Consider the following 15,652-nt stretch of genomic DNA (forward strand, 5'->3'; position numbering starts at 1 on the left):
TTCGGAGTTGGGGTGCTTTTCGTATCCTAACCACTCGACCTAACATCGGTGTGTTTGGGTATGCCCGGTGCTCAGTAAAGTACAGTGTTTGAATGGCTTTCACAGGGGGTAAAAAACATCGTTATAGGATATATTGTGTACAAGAAAAAAACTCCGCCCTCCCTTCCCCAGAAATGCTCTGTTTATGGCCGGTTGCATGTGGGCGGAGACCCAAACTGCCCAATCAGTGACTTCCATTAGGGTTCAAATCAAGTTCGGATCCCGAACTGAACTTTACCTAAAGTCTACAAAGTAACGAAAATCTAGCGGATCACAGGCAGATGAATTAAAAACTTTCCTTTATTTTCATCGCTTTAAAAATGGATAGACAGCATCCACAAGGCACAGTTCATCCAACGCGTTTCGACATGACGCAGTGTCGTAAGTTCTTATTCATTACCTAAAGTCTAGCTCAAAAAGCCGAACCCAAACTTCAACGGGTCCATCTCTATTTCTGGTTAGCCCCATAAAAAAAATAACCACTTGGATATCAGACATAAAATTCTTTTGGATTTTTTATAACAACAATTATCCTTTCTAAAGGGATCATTTTTATAACATAAATAGCCTAATTTTCGCAGGGGCTACTCTTGATTCATGAAGTGGTGAATGCCTCTTCATAAATCTCAAGCGTTTGATGAGTGGCATGTGCCTCCTTGTATCATGCAAGAAATGGGTATAGAAACTATACTGGCCGTATAATGCAATACAAAGGGCAGGGGAAAATAATGCCCTATCACTAGGGAAAAGGGGAAGTGGTGACCCCTGACAATAACTTGCAGCTCACCGTCACTGCCGTCACTAACCCTATACAGGTTCCACACATGTCGCCGAGCAGGAATACCCCACCATAGGCAAACCCTGATCTGGGATCAAAGTAAGGATGGTAGATATGAGCTCTTCATCAACACCACTAATGCTAAGGGAGACAAAAGGAAACAATACAGCGGAAACAAAAATGCTACCACCTGAGCCCAGGTAGATAGCAAATGTCAAACACTTATGTTAGGATGAATTTTCACAGAAGTCTCTGGAACAACAAGAGGAGACAACCACTGCAGACCACAGCCAGGTACAACTATAAACCACACACAAAGCACCCAAGGGTGAGCTTTATAAACGAAGTCAAAGGCTGGCAACTCAGAGGAAAAACTGAGTTTCTCAGGGTCACAAAGCCCACAGCTGCAGAAACAGAAAACTGTCAGATAACAACACATGCTGCCAATCTGTGGGAATTGCTAACACTCACTGTCACCGGATTGTCCGCCGGCCATGACACCTCTGCGATATCCCCTCACTATTTTTGTACAATTCAGTAGCTAAATTTCTCTTGATTCATATGTTCATGGCAGTAATGCAGATTCCATTTTTCACATTTTCACTCTTACATATAGCTATTGGATTTTTCAAGTCAGTATTCACACAGCAGTTTCTGCTATTTCATGTATTCCCCTTACATAGTCACTGGTGTGCATACCTTATCTCCCCATAGTGATGTTTTTTAGGTTTTTGCACCCAGTTCAGACTTAGAATGGTGTTCCAAACGTTATTCCTTATTGTTAGTAGTTTTTCGTTTGTGAACCCTCCCCAACCACACCTATTGCCAATCCATATCATACGCATAAATAGCCTGGGTCTCAGCTTCCCATACACGGTAAGTTTTTTAACTGCATGAGAGGACACACACAAGCTAGGGACCCCAACGTAGAGAAATACTTTGGCGTAGTGTTGGGGCTCTATTGCATTGATCAATTCAGTAGCTAAATTTCTCTTGATTCATATGTTCATGGCAGTAATGCAGATTCCATTTTTCACATTTTCACTCTTACATATAGCTATTGGATTTTTCAAGTCAGTATTCACACAGCAGTTTTCTGCTATTTCATGTATTCCCCTTACATAGTCACTGGTGTGCATACCTTATCTCCCCATAACTTACTATTTTTGTGTGAAATGTCTACAGCTCAACTCCAGAGGTTCTGAGTCAAAATCAACACATCTAAACAATAGAGAAAGACAGGCATGAAGAATATACATTTTACAAGCATTTATTAACAAAACAACAAGTTTTGAAATGCAATTATATACAATGTGATATACTTAATAGTTCCTATCTCCAATCTGGGGCTGCGCTTTTTAGTAAATAAAGCAGTGGGCAAACTGAGATTAGTGAATTATCTATATTGTGATATAGTGGGGCCATTCATATGTGACGGACGGTACGTATCTCCCAGAATGCGTACAGAAACATATTAGAGCCCTACATAGTGGTCAGTCCACTAACCTCCAGCCCGGGTTATGCAGGTGGCTCATGGCCACAGTTCTCATTTAAAAGCTCTTTGTAAAGGCCTGGGTGGGGCAGAGTTGCTTTGTAAGCTGCAGAGCAGGAAGCTGAGGAGAGTTCAGGCCTGGGTGGAACTATAACACAGGTCTGTGGACCCCCGGGAATAGCAAAACGGGGTATAGTAAGACCGTCTCCTACGCCAAGCAGTGCCTGTGTGACGGGGAATCGTATGGACTGTGAGTAACCCGGCTGTGTTCCGGATGACTTTACCTGTACAGCGAGGACAATAAAGCTGTTTGGATCGGACTGTTTTGGGTCACTGCCTCTTTGTCGTCCTGGGGGACCCCCACCCCGCTACATTATATAATTCAGTATAAAAACATTTCACAAATATTTCTAAAGGCTCTCAAAATACCAAACTTACTAGCAAAGTCAAGCCTGAATTTACATTTTGTGGGATCTCAGTGTGTAGAGCGAAATCTCACAAATATTTGCAGCTGCTCTAAGCACGAGACATTCCTCTCTCAACTAATCCAGCGCTGTCACATACTTTTTTTAAGGTTTTACTGAACTGCTTAAGAAGGATGCCGCAGAGCTGGGGTCGTAGAGCTCACTCTTCCACTGTCAGAGTGATCACTGAGGGTTGTGGGATCTCACAATCTGGACGTTCCTTTCGGGAAACATTAGGGACACCTCCAAAAGTTTTGGTACCGGATTGTATTTAGAAAATTCACTAATCTGTGGCTCTCCACTGCTTTAGTAAATAAAAAAGACAGCCTCAGATTTATGATAAGCACTATTTAAAGAAAAAGTCATCAAACACATTCCGCTAGAGATTCGTGGATATTACCCATGTAAACGTGTCAGCAGCAGATCTCCCCATAACAGTGCCTCATGGCCATATTTCATGCTTCAATCTTTTTCCCTATTTTCTTCCTTCAAATCCTAGGTCCGAAAAATACGATAAGTTTAAAAAGAAAGAAAATGGTTCTTTCCCTCACCAATTCTTACTTGAGCAATTGTAGCTGATTTTTGGGAAAAAAAAACCTTTGAATTACGGTACATCATGATTGTTTCTCCCATGTGAGTCATCTGACAACAGGACCTGATTAATGATAAAAAACATTTGGCAAATTCTGAAAGCAAGAATGGCTGCTCCGCTCTGTTGGTTTTCTGATGGTCGGCAAGACTTGATTTACCAGTTAAACATTTCAAATATTCACAACATGAAAAAGTTTCCTTCCCTGCGTGGCTTCTTCAGCTGTTTAACAAGATCTGATTTCTGAGAATAACATTTTCCATATTCAGAACAGAAAAATGGTTTATCCCCTGTGTGAAGTTTTCCCATGATCAACAAAAGTTGATTTCCTAGTAAAACATTTGCCACATTCCAGGCATGAAAATGGCTTCTCCCCTCTATGAGATCTTTCATGCCTAACAAGAGCCGATTTCTGAATAAAAGATTTCCCACATTCTGACCATGGAAATGGTTTCTCCCCTGTGTGAGATCTTTGATGCACAACAAATTCTGATTTCCAGTTAAAACATTTCCCACACTCTGAACATGAAAATGGCTTCTTCCCTGTGTGATTTTTCTGATGCGAAACAAGATATGATTTCTGAATAAAACATTTCACACATTCTGAACATGAAAATGGTTTCTCCCCTGTGTGAATTCTTTGATGCTCAACAAGATCTGATTTCCAAAAAAACCATTTCCCACACTCTGAACATGAAAATGGCTTCTTCCCTGTGTGTTTTTTATGATGTCTAACAAGATATGATCTTTGAATAAAACATTTCCCACATTCTGAACATGAAAATGGCTTCTCCCCTGTGTGAATTATTTGATGCTCAACAAGATCTGATTTCTGAATAAAACGTTTCCCACACTCTAAACATGAAAATGGCTTCTCCCCTGTGTGATTTTTCTGATGTCTAACAAGATGTGATCTCTGAATAAAACATTTCCCACATTCTGAACATGAAAATGGTTTCTCCCCTGTGTGATTTTTCTGATGTTTAACAAGATGTGATTTCTGAATAAAACATTTCCCACATTCTTGACATGAAAATGGCTTCTCCCCTGTGTGACATTTTTGATGGTCAACAAGATTTGATTTTCGAGCAAAACATTTTTCACATTCGGGGCAAGAAAACGGCTTTTCGTGTATGTGAACTTTTTGATGTTCTGCAAGATTTGATTTCCTGGTAAAATATTTCTTACATTTTGAACATGAAAATGGTTTCTCCCTTGTAGGAGCCGTTTCATGTTCCATATCCCTTCTGTAACTTTTATTTTGCTTACAATTCTGTGATAAATCGGAATTTTGGAATTGTTTGAAAATATCAGATGATAAAGCTTTCTGAGGAAGGACTGGAGGTTTATCTAGATCAACAGCATGCTCTTCTGCTAAAAATAAACACAATGTTATTATTTTTTAATGAAAGTGAAAGTTAATTTATTTTTTTAAACCATAACATCAGAAATTAAATTAGGAAAAAATGTATTTTTAATCTGTTGGCCAATTTTGACATCTGTCACATCTTCGTTAATTCGGATCTCCCATTCCTAGCACCAGTTCTCTGGAATGTACTACAGTAAATAATCTGTACTGTTGTCGGAATATGATTGCAGGATAATGAGGGACAAAGTGCTCCTATACTGTCCCTCACGCTAGGTGACCTTAAGCTATTCCTAACCTCTGGATTACCCCTGAAGATGGAGATGCTGGAGTCTCGTGCCTTACTATTCTGCTGATGAGATCTAATCTATAATCCCCCGGGGAAGAAAGGGGCAGGAATATGATGGAAACACAGAATAAGACAGACGGGAAACACATTGAAAACTTCATGTTGGCAACCAAATCTTCAGGACGGGAGGATTCCATGTCTTCCTGACCATTACACACATAGCTTGAGGAATAGTGATACATAGGGTTTGTGGTCTAGATCCAGTCGGACTCCACAGCGAGGATCCGTCTCACCTGCGACAGAGCTGGGACACTTAAACAACCAAGGGGGTCCGCAAGGTGCTTCATGCTACAGGAACTGACACAGCGCACACGGAGGAAGGGCCCACAGACTGCCATACGGGACCTTTCTCTAACCTGCCCGAGATTGACCGGAGCTTCACGGCAGAGCCCACTACCCGGGGTGCGGCTTTGAACCAGTAAATAAAGACCTGGAACTCGCAACTGTTGAATCTGACTCTGATTTTCGTCGCCCTGCGCTCCAGCGCTCCCGGGAACTACCGTGCCCCTGCCATCCTCCCAGGGACCACTCTGCCTGTGGGGAGTGATACCATCCCGGCTGCACCCAACATCTGCCTCGGTGAGAGACCCTGAAGCAGCGGCCGCCTACCTGGCCGCGTACCACAGGTGGCGTCACTATCTGAAGACTTTCCTCACCGTCACCCCCATCATCCACTGCCGACTACCCGTCCCGTTCTGCCTTCCCTCCTCCTCCACCCTCCTTCCTGTATGCCTCGGGGTCACGGAACCGGGCCAGGCCACTCCGTGACGACGCAGAGGATGTGCATCACCGGCGAAGAGACAGGTTAACTCCTCGACCCCAGGCTCCTACATCTATACCTATCACACGGCATAATGAATATTGGTGTATATAAATATCACACTGCATAATGAGTATTGGGGTATATACATATAACCAATGGTGATATATGTTAAAAGCATATTTTACTGTGTATAACATAAATCCTACAATTAGAGCCACTATGGTATATGATATTGTTATCCCTCAGGTATTAGAGCTTAATCACACAGCTGTATATGTAAGATTCACCAGCTGCTAATAATAATAGAAGAAATCAGATTTATCATATAAACCTGAGGGAAATCTATTTTCCATATGAGAAATCCAGTGGATCTCATGTGCACTTAATTGTGTTACCCAATTACCCCCACGATTCAGTCCATTAATTTTATCAATACCATAAACTTGCATATTTTTTGTATCACGACCATGTATTTCTAAAAAATGTCTGGAAACACCGGATAAAGAACATTTGTGTCATGCAATGTTTGGGTCTGCACACACCTGTGTGCACAGTGTTGTCGGATTCTGTTCACACCACAGAGCCTGACAAACAGCTGAGGCTTCTGTATTGTTCAGTCAGTCAGGCGTCGGCTTGTTCAGGTTCACTGATATTCAGCTCTGCAGGGGCTAATCCCTGCAGACTGGTGAGCAGGAACTAGGAGCTCTGGTTGCTAATTGCCATGTGCAGCTGCCTCCTCCCTATTTATAGCATGGCTTTCTTACTGTATGTGCAGATGATAGCTTCAGCATAAGCTCCAGCTATCCGAGTTCTGGTGGTTATCCTGGTAATGGTGATCCATGTTGCTCTTCTGAGTGGTGTGAGCGTTTCCCTGTTCTGCGTTACTTCCTCCCCGTTTTCATTGTTCCCCGATACACATATTGTGTCTCCTATGTGTTTTGAGTGCAGTGGGTATGAGTTTACGTTCTCCCTTGTCCGTGTCATTTTGTGGGGTTTTGTCTTTGAGTTTTCTGGGACGCCCCAATGGTGTGGGAGAGGGGGGAGTAAGATCAGGGCCTGGACAGGAGTCAGGGTCACACTGGGGGCTTGGACCTGGCTACCATCAAGCCTACCTCCAAGATAATGGACAACACAGGGTCTCGAGTGTGAGGGCCGGCCTAACGGGCCCCTGTCCTGTCATAACATACCCCGTGAAAATTTGTTTCGAGGTCGCATTTTGCACCATTCACATACTCTGATGTATGGATTTTAAGTTTGCGAATAGTGAATCCAATATATTGGAGCTGGCACGCAATCCAGGTCGCCAAATACACTACATGCGGAGTGCTGCAGTTTATATAATCATGAATGGTAAATGACCTACCTACCTGTGGAAATGGATCGAAAGGAATCAGCTTTGGACATACAGCTCAGACAAAAATTAAGAGACCACTGCAAAATTGTCAGTTTTTCTGATTTTTCTCTTTATAGGTTTATTTTTTGAGTAAATTGTTTTTTATTCTATAAACTACTAACAACGTCTACGAATTTCTAAGCAAAACATTTTGTATTTATTTTCTGAAAATGAGAAATGGTCAAAATAACAAAAAATGCATTACTTTCAGACCTCAAATAATGCAAAGAAAATAAGTTCATAATCATTTAGAAACAACAATACTAATAATGTTTTACCCCAGGAAAAGTTCAGAAATCAATATTTTGTGGAATAAACATGATTTTTAAATCACAGCTTTCCTACATCTTGGAATGCTTTTCACCACTACTTTTGGGTGACCTTATGACACTCCTGGTGCAAAAATTTAAGCAGTTCTTATTTGTTTCATGGCTTGTGACTATCCATCTTCCTCTTGATTACATTCTAAAGGTTTTCAATGGGGTTCAGGTCTGGAGATTGAGCTGGCCATTACAGGGTTTTCATGTGATGGTCCTTCATCCACACATTGATTGACCTAGCTGTGTGGCATTGTCGCGCCCAGGGATATGGGGTACTCGGTTCCTGGCAGTGTATATCAGGGGAATGTCACGGTGGTGGCCATTGCCCGGTTCCGTGCCCTGGACCCATTTTGTAATAGGTATAGAGGTGCCGCTGCAGAATGTCATTACTTGGGCTGATGTTATTTGCAGCCTTGATGGTAGGCCCTCCGCAAGCAGGGCCGGGCCCCAGAGGGTAAGTGATGTGACGGGTGCTAGAAGAAGGGAGTCCACACCAAAGTTCAGTGCAACTGGTTTTACTCACTGCTGGCTGGTAATAACTGGTTGCCCGAGGCCGGCTGATTTCACCTCCACGTCCCCTTCATTCCAGTTCCAGTTTGGTTCTCTGGTATCTTCGTCCCCTGCACTTGGCTCTGGTAAATGGGTCCCTGTGGCGTAGAGCAACTCGGGGTCCCCGTCCGATGGTTTGTCCACTTCTGTCCGCCTGACGGTAGCGTCAACCCTGTGGGGATGGAGTCATTGGTCCAGTCCCTGGTTCTCCCTTTGTTACTGAGTCTTTGGATTCTTAGGGTCAGCAAGGTCCTTGATGGTCCCCTTGCTGTGCAGGTGTTAACAGGTCGGCTTGGAGCTCTTTCCTGTCCTAGGGTCCTGTACCCCATCGGTGAGTAGTTCTGGGAGTACTCCACTGTACTCCACCAGCAACCACTCTCCTGGGTACCAGGTCACCGTTAACCCGAGTCAGGACATCTCCTCTCACTCTGTCACTTGTCTGCTCCCTTTCACTGCAGACTCTGTCTGACTACTGTCTCCCTTCAGACTCTCTCCACACTCTCATCTTTCTGTGTTCTGACTTCTCTGTCCTCAGTCCGCCCCTCCCACCTGGTCAACTAGTGGACTGCACTGGCTCCACCTCTAGGCGGCCATCCATTGGTCCGACCCTAGCTAGTACCATTATATGGGGGATTGTTGGTGAAAAATGAGATTACCTGGGTTTTTGGTGTTACCGCCACTGGATTTCCGGGTACCTAAGGGGGTAGGCCCCACATCCTTGTGGGGATGCAGAACCTTGTAGCACACTGAGGGCTTCAGGGGCGCTATATTCCCCCTTGGTTAATTCCAGCACATCCTTGGGCTGCAAGTGAAACTGTTTACACTTTTTTTTTCAACAAGTAAACGTAAACAGGTCTTCCCACGCAGGGGAGGTTCAATCTTTAACTGTTGCAACAACTGGAGCACCCCTCTCTTCACCCACCACCCCAAGGTCCTGGTCCCAGAACCCTGTCAGGAGGCAGGTCACTGGTTGCACTGGTGACCAGGTCTCGACCACCTCTGCCACAGACCTTTCCTGCACCCGGCCTCTCCTGGTGGCGGTGTCCATTAGGGTCCACTGGTAGGGCATACTCTGGTGGTGCACTACTGGTGCAACTATTTGCAATCACAAGAGTTTGTGTTGGCTGCGGCCAGTCCTGCAGCCTGGGTCCATTTTTATCAAAAACATAAAAACTAGTAAACTTTCTCTAGTGTCCAGGTTTCAAAAATATTCAATAATTAAAAACGTCAGTTTTAAATCACATTTCTATTTTTAACCTTTTGATTCCACACCATTAACTGGAACAGTCAACAATAAGAAACTGGTAGCATAGCAGGTCATGGCTACCAGGGGGTTGGAAAGGGGCCATCAGGTTCACTTGGCCTCCTGGGATCAGCACTTAGGGTCTGTGTGCACTGGTCCCGTGCTCCTGCATTGCCTCCTGGTGGCAGCTGAGGGACTGGTGCTGCAGTGGAAACTGAAGTGGGTGCTATAGTGGGAGCGGGGGCTGGCTTTTCTGCAAGAACCTCCACATCAAGGGCATACCAGCCTCGCTCTCCATAATGCCGGGTGTAGGCAACCTTGTCACCAACATGTAGATCCCGGTCAGGGTGTCCTTTGGGGAGATGGGGTCTCACATACCGGCGGGAAATGAACACTCCCTCCTTCAGGCCGGGCTCTGCAATTAAACCCTATCCCTTTTTGATGCTAAAACGTTCCACAACACCCTGGTACATCAAGCCCCGGGCGCGATAGGTAGCGAGCTGCAGGTCTCTGGCCTCTGCCTGCATTCCCCGCCCCTCCCGCTGTTCCCGCACACAGGCCAACTGGGTGATAATAGCCTGGCAGCCTCCGTGGATGTCCTCTTCGACACGGACCCACTCCCGGGTGATGACCGCTGCTTTTCTTGCTTGGTCTGATGAGTCCAAATTTGAGATCTTTGGATCCAACCACCGTGTCTTTGTGCGACGCAGAAAAGGTGAACCGATGGACTCTACATGCCTGGTTCCCACCGTGAAGCATGGAGGAGGAGATGTGATGGTGTGGGGGTGCTTTGCTGCTGACACTGTTGGGGATTTATTCAAATTTGAAGGCATACTGAACCAGCATGGCTACCACAGCATCTTGCAGCGGCATGCTATTCCATCCGGTTTGCGTTTAGTTGGACCATCATTTATTTTTCAATAGGACAATGAGCCCAAACACACCTACAGGCTGTGTAAGGACTATTTGACTAAGAAGGCGAGTGATGGGGTGCTACGCGAGATGACCTGGCCTCCACAGTCACCAGACCTGAACCCAATCGAGATGGTTTGGGGTGAGGTGGACTGCAGAGTGAAGGTAAAAGGGCCAACAAGTGCTAAGCATCTTTGGGAACGCCTTCAAAACTGTTGGAAAACCATTTCTGGTGACTACCTCTTGAAACTCATCAAGAGAATGCCAAGAGTGTGCAAAGCAATATTCAAAGCAAAAGGTGGCTACTCTGAAGACCCTAGAATATAAGACATATTTTCAGTTGTTTCACACTTTTTTTGGCATTTCATTCCACATGTGTTAATTTATAGTTGTGATGCCTTCAATGTGAATCTACAATTTTCAAAGTTATGAGAATAAAAAAACCTCTTTGAATGAGAAGGTGTGTCCAAACTTTTGGTCAGTACTGTATACAGTATATACCAATACTCATTAATGCAGTGTGATATGTATATATACCAATACTCGTTATGCAGTGTGATATGTATATACACCAATACTCGTTATGCAGTGTGATATGTATATATACCAATACTCGTTATGCAGTGTGATATGTATATACACCAATACTCGTTATGCAGTGTGATATGTATATACACCAATACTCGTTATGCAGTGTGATAGATATATATATATATATATATATATATATATATATATATATATATATACACACCGATACTCGTTATGCATTGTGATATGCAAATACACTAATACTCGTTATGTAGTGTGATATGTATATACACCAATACTCGTTATGCTGTGTGATATGTATAAATGTAGCGCCCCTGAACACCTCAGGGTGCTACAAGGTTCTGCATCCCCACAAGGATGCAGGGCCTACCCCCTTAGGGAACCAGAACCCTAGTGCCGGTAACACCAAGAACCCAGGTAATCCCAGTTTTCTCCAACAAATCCCCCATATAATGGTACCCAGCTAGGGTGGGACCAATGGATGGCCACCTAGAGGTGGAGCCAATCCAGTCCACAAGTTGACCAGGTAGGAGGGGCAGACTGTGGAGGGTAGTCAGTGAGAGTGGAGACAGTGAAGGTGAAAAGTGTGACTGAGCAACGTCCTGATTTGGGTTATCGGTGACCTGGTACCCAGGAGAGGTGGTTGCTGGTGTAGTACGGTGGAGTACTCCCGGAACTACGCACCTATGGGGTACAGGACCCTAGGACAGAAAAGAGCTTCAAGCCGACCTGTTAACACCTGCACAGCAAGGGGACCATCAGAGACCTCTCTGAATCTAAAGAATCCGAAGAGTCAGTAGCAAAGGGAGAACCGGGGACAGGACCAGAGACTCCAACCCCACAGGGTTCACGCTACTGTCAGGTGGACAGAGGTGGACACACCACAGACCGGTGATCCCCAGTGTTCCATACCACGGGGACCCACTTACCAGAGACAGGTGCAGGGGAAGAAGGTACCAGAGAACCAGACTGACACTGGGACGAAAGGGACCTGGAGGCGAAACCAGCCGACTTCGGACAACCAGTTAACATCCAAGTGAGTAAACCAGTTGCATTGAATACCTGACGGACTCCTTCTTTCGACACTCACCGCACCATACACCTGCTGAGGCAATACCCTACTTGCAGAGGGACTACCATACTAGCTGCTTATACCATCAGCCCCAGTAAGGACATTCTGCAGCGGCGGCTCCCTACACTTAGCCGCAACACCGCAAGTGGTGTCACAAATATTTTTATTCACAAATCCCCTGTAAATATCCCCATTACAAAAAGGGCCCAGTGCACGGAACCAGGTAACGGCCACCATCGTCACCATTCCTAGGACGAACACTACCCGGAACCAAGTACCCCATATCCCTGTGTGCTACATATACACCAATACTTGTTATGTAGTGTGATATGTATTTAAACCAATACTTGTTATGCAGTGTGATATGTACAGTATATACACCAATACTCGTTATGCAGTGTAATATGTATATACACCAATTCTCGTTATGCAGTGTGATATGTATGCGTTGTATCTGTCGCATGTGTTAGATATGCTTAGAAGGATTTTGCCATGTATAATGAGTCTGCTGATATGACTGTCTGTTACAGCCGATATGTTATACGTCAATATACACTGTGTGCAGACTTATTTGTCAAATTAGTATTTTGATCACATGATAATTTTTATACATGTTGTCCTACTCCAAGCTGAGAGCCAAATACCAATTAAGTAAATAAGGTGATGTGCGTCTCTGTAATGAGAAGGGGTGTGGTGTAATGACATCAACACCCTATATAAGGGGTGCATAATTATTAGGCAACTTCCTTTCCTTTGGCAAAATGGGTCAGAAGAGAGATTTGACGGGCTCTGAAAAGTCCAAAATTGTGAGATGTCTTGCAGAGGGATGCAGCAGTCTTGAAATTGCAAAACCTTTGAAGCGTGATCACCGAACAATCAAGCATTTCATGGCAAATAGCCTACAGGGTCGCAAGAAGCGTGTTGGGCAAAAAAGGCGCAAAATAACTGCCCATGAATTGAGGAAAATCAAGCGTGAAGCTGCCAAGATGCCATTTGCCACCAGTTTGGCCATATTTCAGAGCTGCAACGTTACTGGGTTATCAAAAAGCACAAGGTGTGCCATACTCAGGGACATGGTCAAGGTAAGGAAGGCTGAAAAACGACCACCTTTGAACAAGAAAAATAAGAGAAAATGTCAAGACTGGGCCAAGACATATCTTAAGACTGATTTTTCAAAGGTTTTATGGACTGATGAAATGAGACTGACTCTTGATGGGCCAGATGGATGGTCCAGAGGCTAGATCAGTAAAGGGCAGAGAGCTCCACTCCGACTCAGACACCAGCAAGGTGGAGGTGGGGTACTGGTATGGGCTGTTATTGTCAAAGATGAACTTGTGAGACCTTTTCAGGTTGAGTATGGAGTGAAGCTCAACTCCCAGACTTCTTCAAGCAGTGGTACAGGAAGAAGTCGGTATCGTTCAAGAAAAACATGATTTTCATGCAGAACAATGCTCCATCACATGCATCCAATTACTCCACAGCGTGGCTGGCCAATAAACGTCTAAAGGATGAAAAAATGATGCCATGGCCCCCTTGTTCACCTGATCTGAACCCATATAGAACCTGTGGTCCCTCAGATGAACTTGTGCGACCTTTTCGGGTTGAGGATGGAGTGAAGCACAACTCCTAGACCTACTGCCAGTTTCTGGGAAGACGTCTTTAAGCAGTGGTACAGAAAGATGTCGGTATCGTTTAAGAAAAACATAATTTTCATGCAGGACAATGCTCCATCACATGCATCCAACTACTCCACACCGTGGCTGGCCAGTAAAGGTCTAAAAGATGAAAAAATAATGACATGGCCCCCTTGTTCACCTGATCTGAACCCCATAGAAAACCTGTGGTCCCTCATAAAATATAAGATCTACAGGGAGGGAAAACAGTACACCTCTCGGAACAGTGTCTGGGAGGCTGTGGTGGCTGCTGCACACAATGTTATCTTAAACAGATCAAGAAACTGACAGAATCTATGGATGGTCGGCTGTTGAGTGTCATCATAAAGAAAGGTGGCTATATTGGTCACTACTTTTTTGGGGTTTTGTTTTTGCATGTCAGAAATGTTTATTTCTAAATTTTGTGCAGTTATATTGGTTTACCTGGTGAAAATAAACAAGTGAGATGGGAATATATTTGTTTTTTATTAAGTTGCCTAAAAATTCTGCACAGCAATAGTTACCTGCACAAACAAATATCCTCCTAAGATAGCCAAATCTTAAAAAAAAAACCACTCCTACTTCCGAAAATATTAAGCTTTGATATTTAAAAGTTTTTTGGGTCGATTGAGAACATAGTTGTTGATCAATAATAACAAAAATCCTTTAAAATACAACTTGCCTAATAATTCTGCACTCAGTGTATTCACAACCTGAAAATAACATTTTCCACATTCAGAACATAAAAATGGTTTATTTTGTGTGATTTTTTTGATGGTAAACAAGCTGTGATTTCCTAGTAAAACATTCACCACATTCTGGGCATGAAAACGGCTTCTCCCCTGTGTGAGTTTTCTGATGTCTAACAAGGTTTGATTTGCAGATAAAACATTTCCCACACTCTGAACATGAAAATGGCTTCTCCCCTATGTGAATTTTCTGATGTTTAACAAGGTCTGATTTCCGAATAAAACATTTCTCACACTCTGAACATGAAAATGGCTTCTCCCCTGTGTGAGATCTTTGATGGTAAACAAGATCTGATTTCTGAATAAAACTTTTCACACACTCTGAACAAGAAAATGACTTCTCCCCTGTGTGAATTTTCTGATGTTTAACAAGGTCTGATTTCTGAATAAAACATTTCCCACACTCTGAACATGAAAATGGCTTCTCCCCTGTGTGAGATATTTGATGGCAAACAAGATGTGTTTTTTGAATAAAACATTTCCCACATTCTGAACATGAAAATGGCTTCTCCCCTGTGTGAATTTTCTGATGTTTAACAAGGTCTGATTTCCGAATAAAACATTTCCCACACTCTGAACATGAAAATGGCTTCTCCCCTGTGTGAATTCTTTGATGTGTAACAAGGTCCAATTTCCAAATAAAACATTTCTCACACTCTGAACATGAAAATGGTTTCTCCCTTGTAGGAGCCGTTTCATGTCCCACATCCCTTCTGTAACGTTTATTTTGCTGACAATGCTGTGATAAATCAGAATTTTGGACTTGTTTGAAAAGATCAGATGATAGAGCTTTCCGAGGAAGTACTGGAGGTATATTTGGAACAACAGCATGCTCTTCATATGTATCATGTGTAATAGTTTGATCATCTATTTTAAATTCTGAAGATATTAGAGGTCCATTTGAACTCCTGATACAGTCATCGGCTAAAAATAAACACAATGTTATTATTTTTTAATGATATAATTTGGAAAGTAGATTTATATTTTTAAACCATAACATCAGCAAGATGGGCTGCAGTATGTACATCGCCTAGGCCAAAAACTAGTACTCTACCAGGATACCGCTAAATCCCCACAAAAGTGGAAGCATCACAGGTGCAGGTGGAGCAAATCACACACACACCTCCATGGAATTGAGGGGGGAGACTGCTATATGATAAAACTGCACCAGTGATGCTTCCACTTTAGTGGGGGTTTAGCTGTATCCTGGTAGAGTACTAGTTTTTGGCTTGGGCGATGTACACACTGCAGCCCATCTTGCTGTAAGTATTACTTAATTTTTGGAGGATATGTTCCTCTTTTTGTTGCTATTTTCATATTTAGTGTAGTGTGTGAATCTACAAGCATGAGGTCCCGTGATGAGGGTTGTA

At 43.5% G+C, this 15,652-nt stretch overlaps 1 protein-coding gene across 1 annotated transcript in view; it reads right to left on the reverse strand.

Moving 5' to 3' along the window:
* Nucleotides 1–3,542: 3,542 nt before the first annotated feature.
* Nucleotides 3,543–15,652, reverse strand: part of LOC142258789 (uncharacterized) — an 81,228-nt gene continuing 69,118 nt past the window's right edge. The window contains exons 6-8 of the mRNA XM_075331385.1: nucleotides 14,322–15,206; nucleotides 3,844–4,439; nucleotides 3,543–3,605 (exon numbers count right to left, since the gene is read on the reverse strand). Of these exons, the coding sequence (XP_075187500.1) occupies nucleotides 3,543–3,605; nucleotides 3,844–4,439; nucleotides 14,322–15,206 (1,544 nt within the window). The remainder of the gene's footprint in view (nucleotides 3,606–3,843; nucleotides 4,440–14,321; nucleotides 15,207–15,652) is intronic.

The sequence above is a fragment of the Anomaloglossus baeobatrachus genome (assembly GCF_048569485.1).
Source record: "Anomaloglossus baeobatrachus isolate aAnoBae1 chromosome 5 unlocalized genomic scaffold, aAnoBae1.hap1 SUPER_5_unloc_11, whole genome shotgun sequence".
Taxonomy (NCBI): Eukaryota; Metazoa; Chordata; class Amphibia; order Anura; family Aromobatidae; genus Anomaloglossus; species Anomaloglossus baeobatrachus.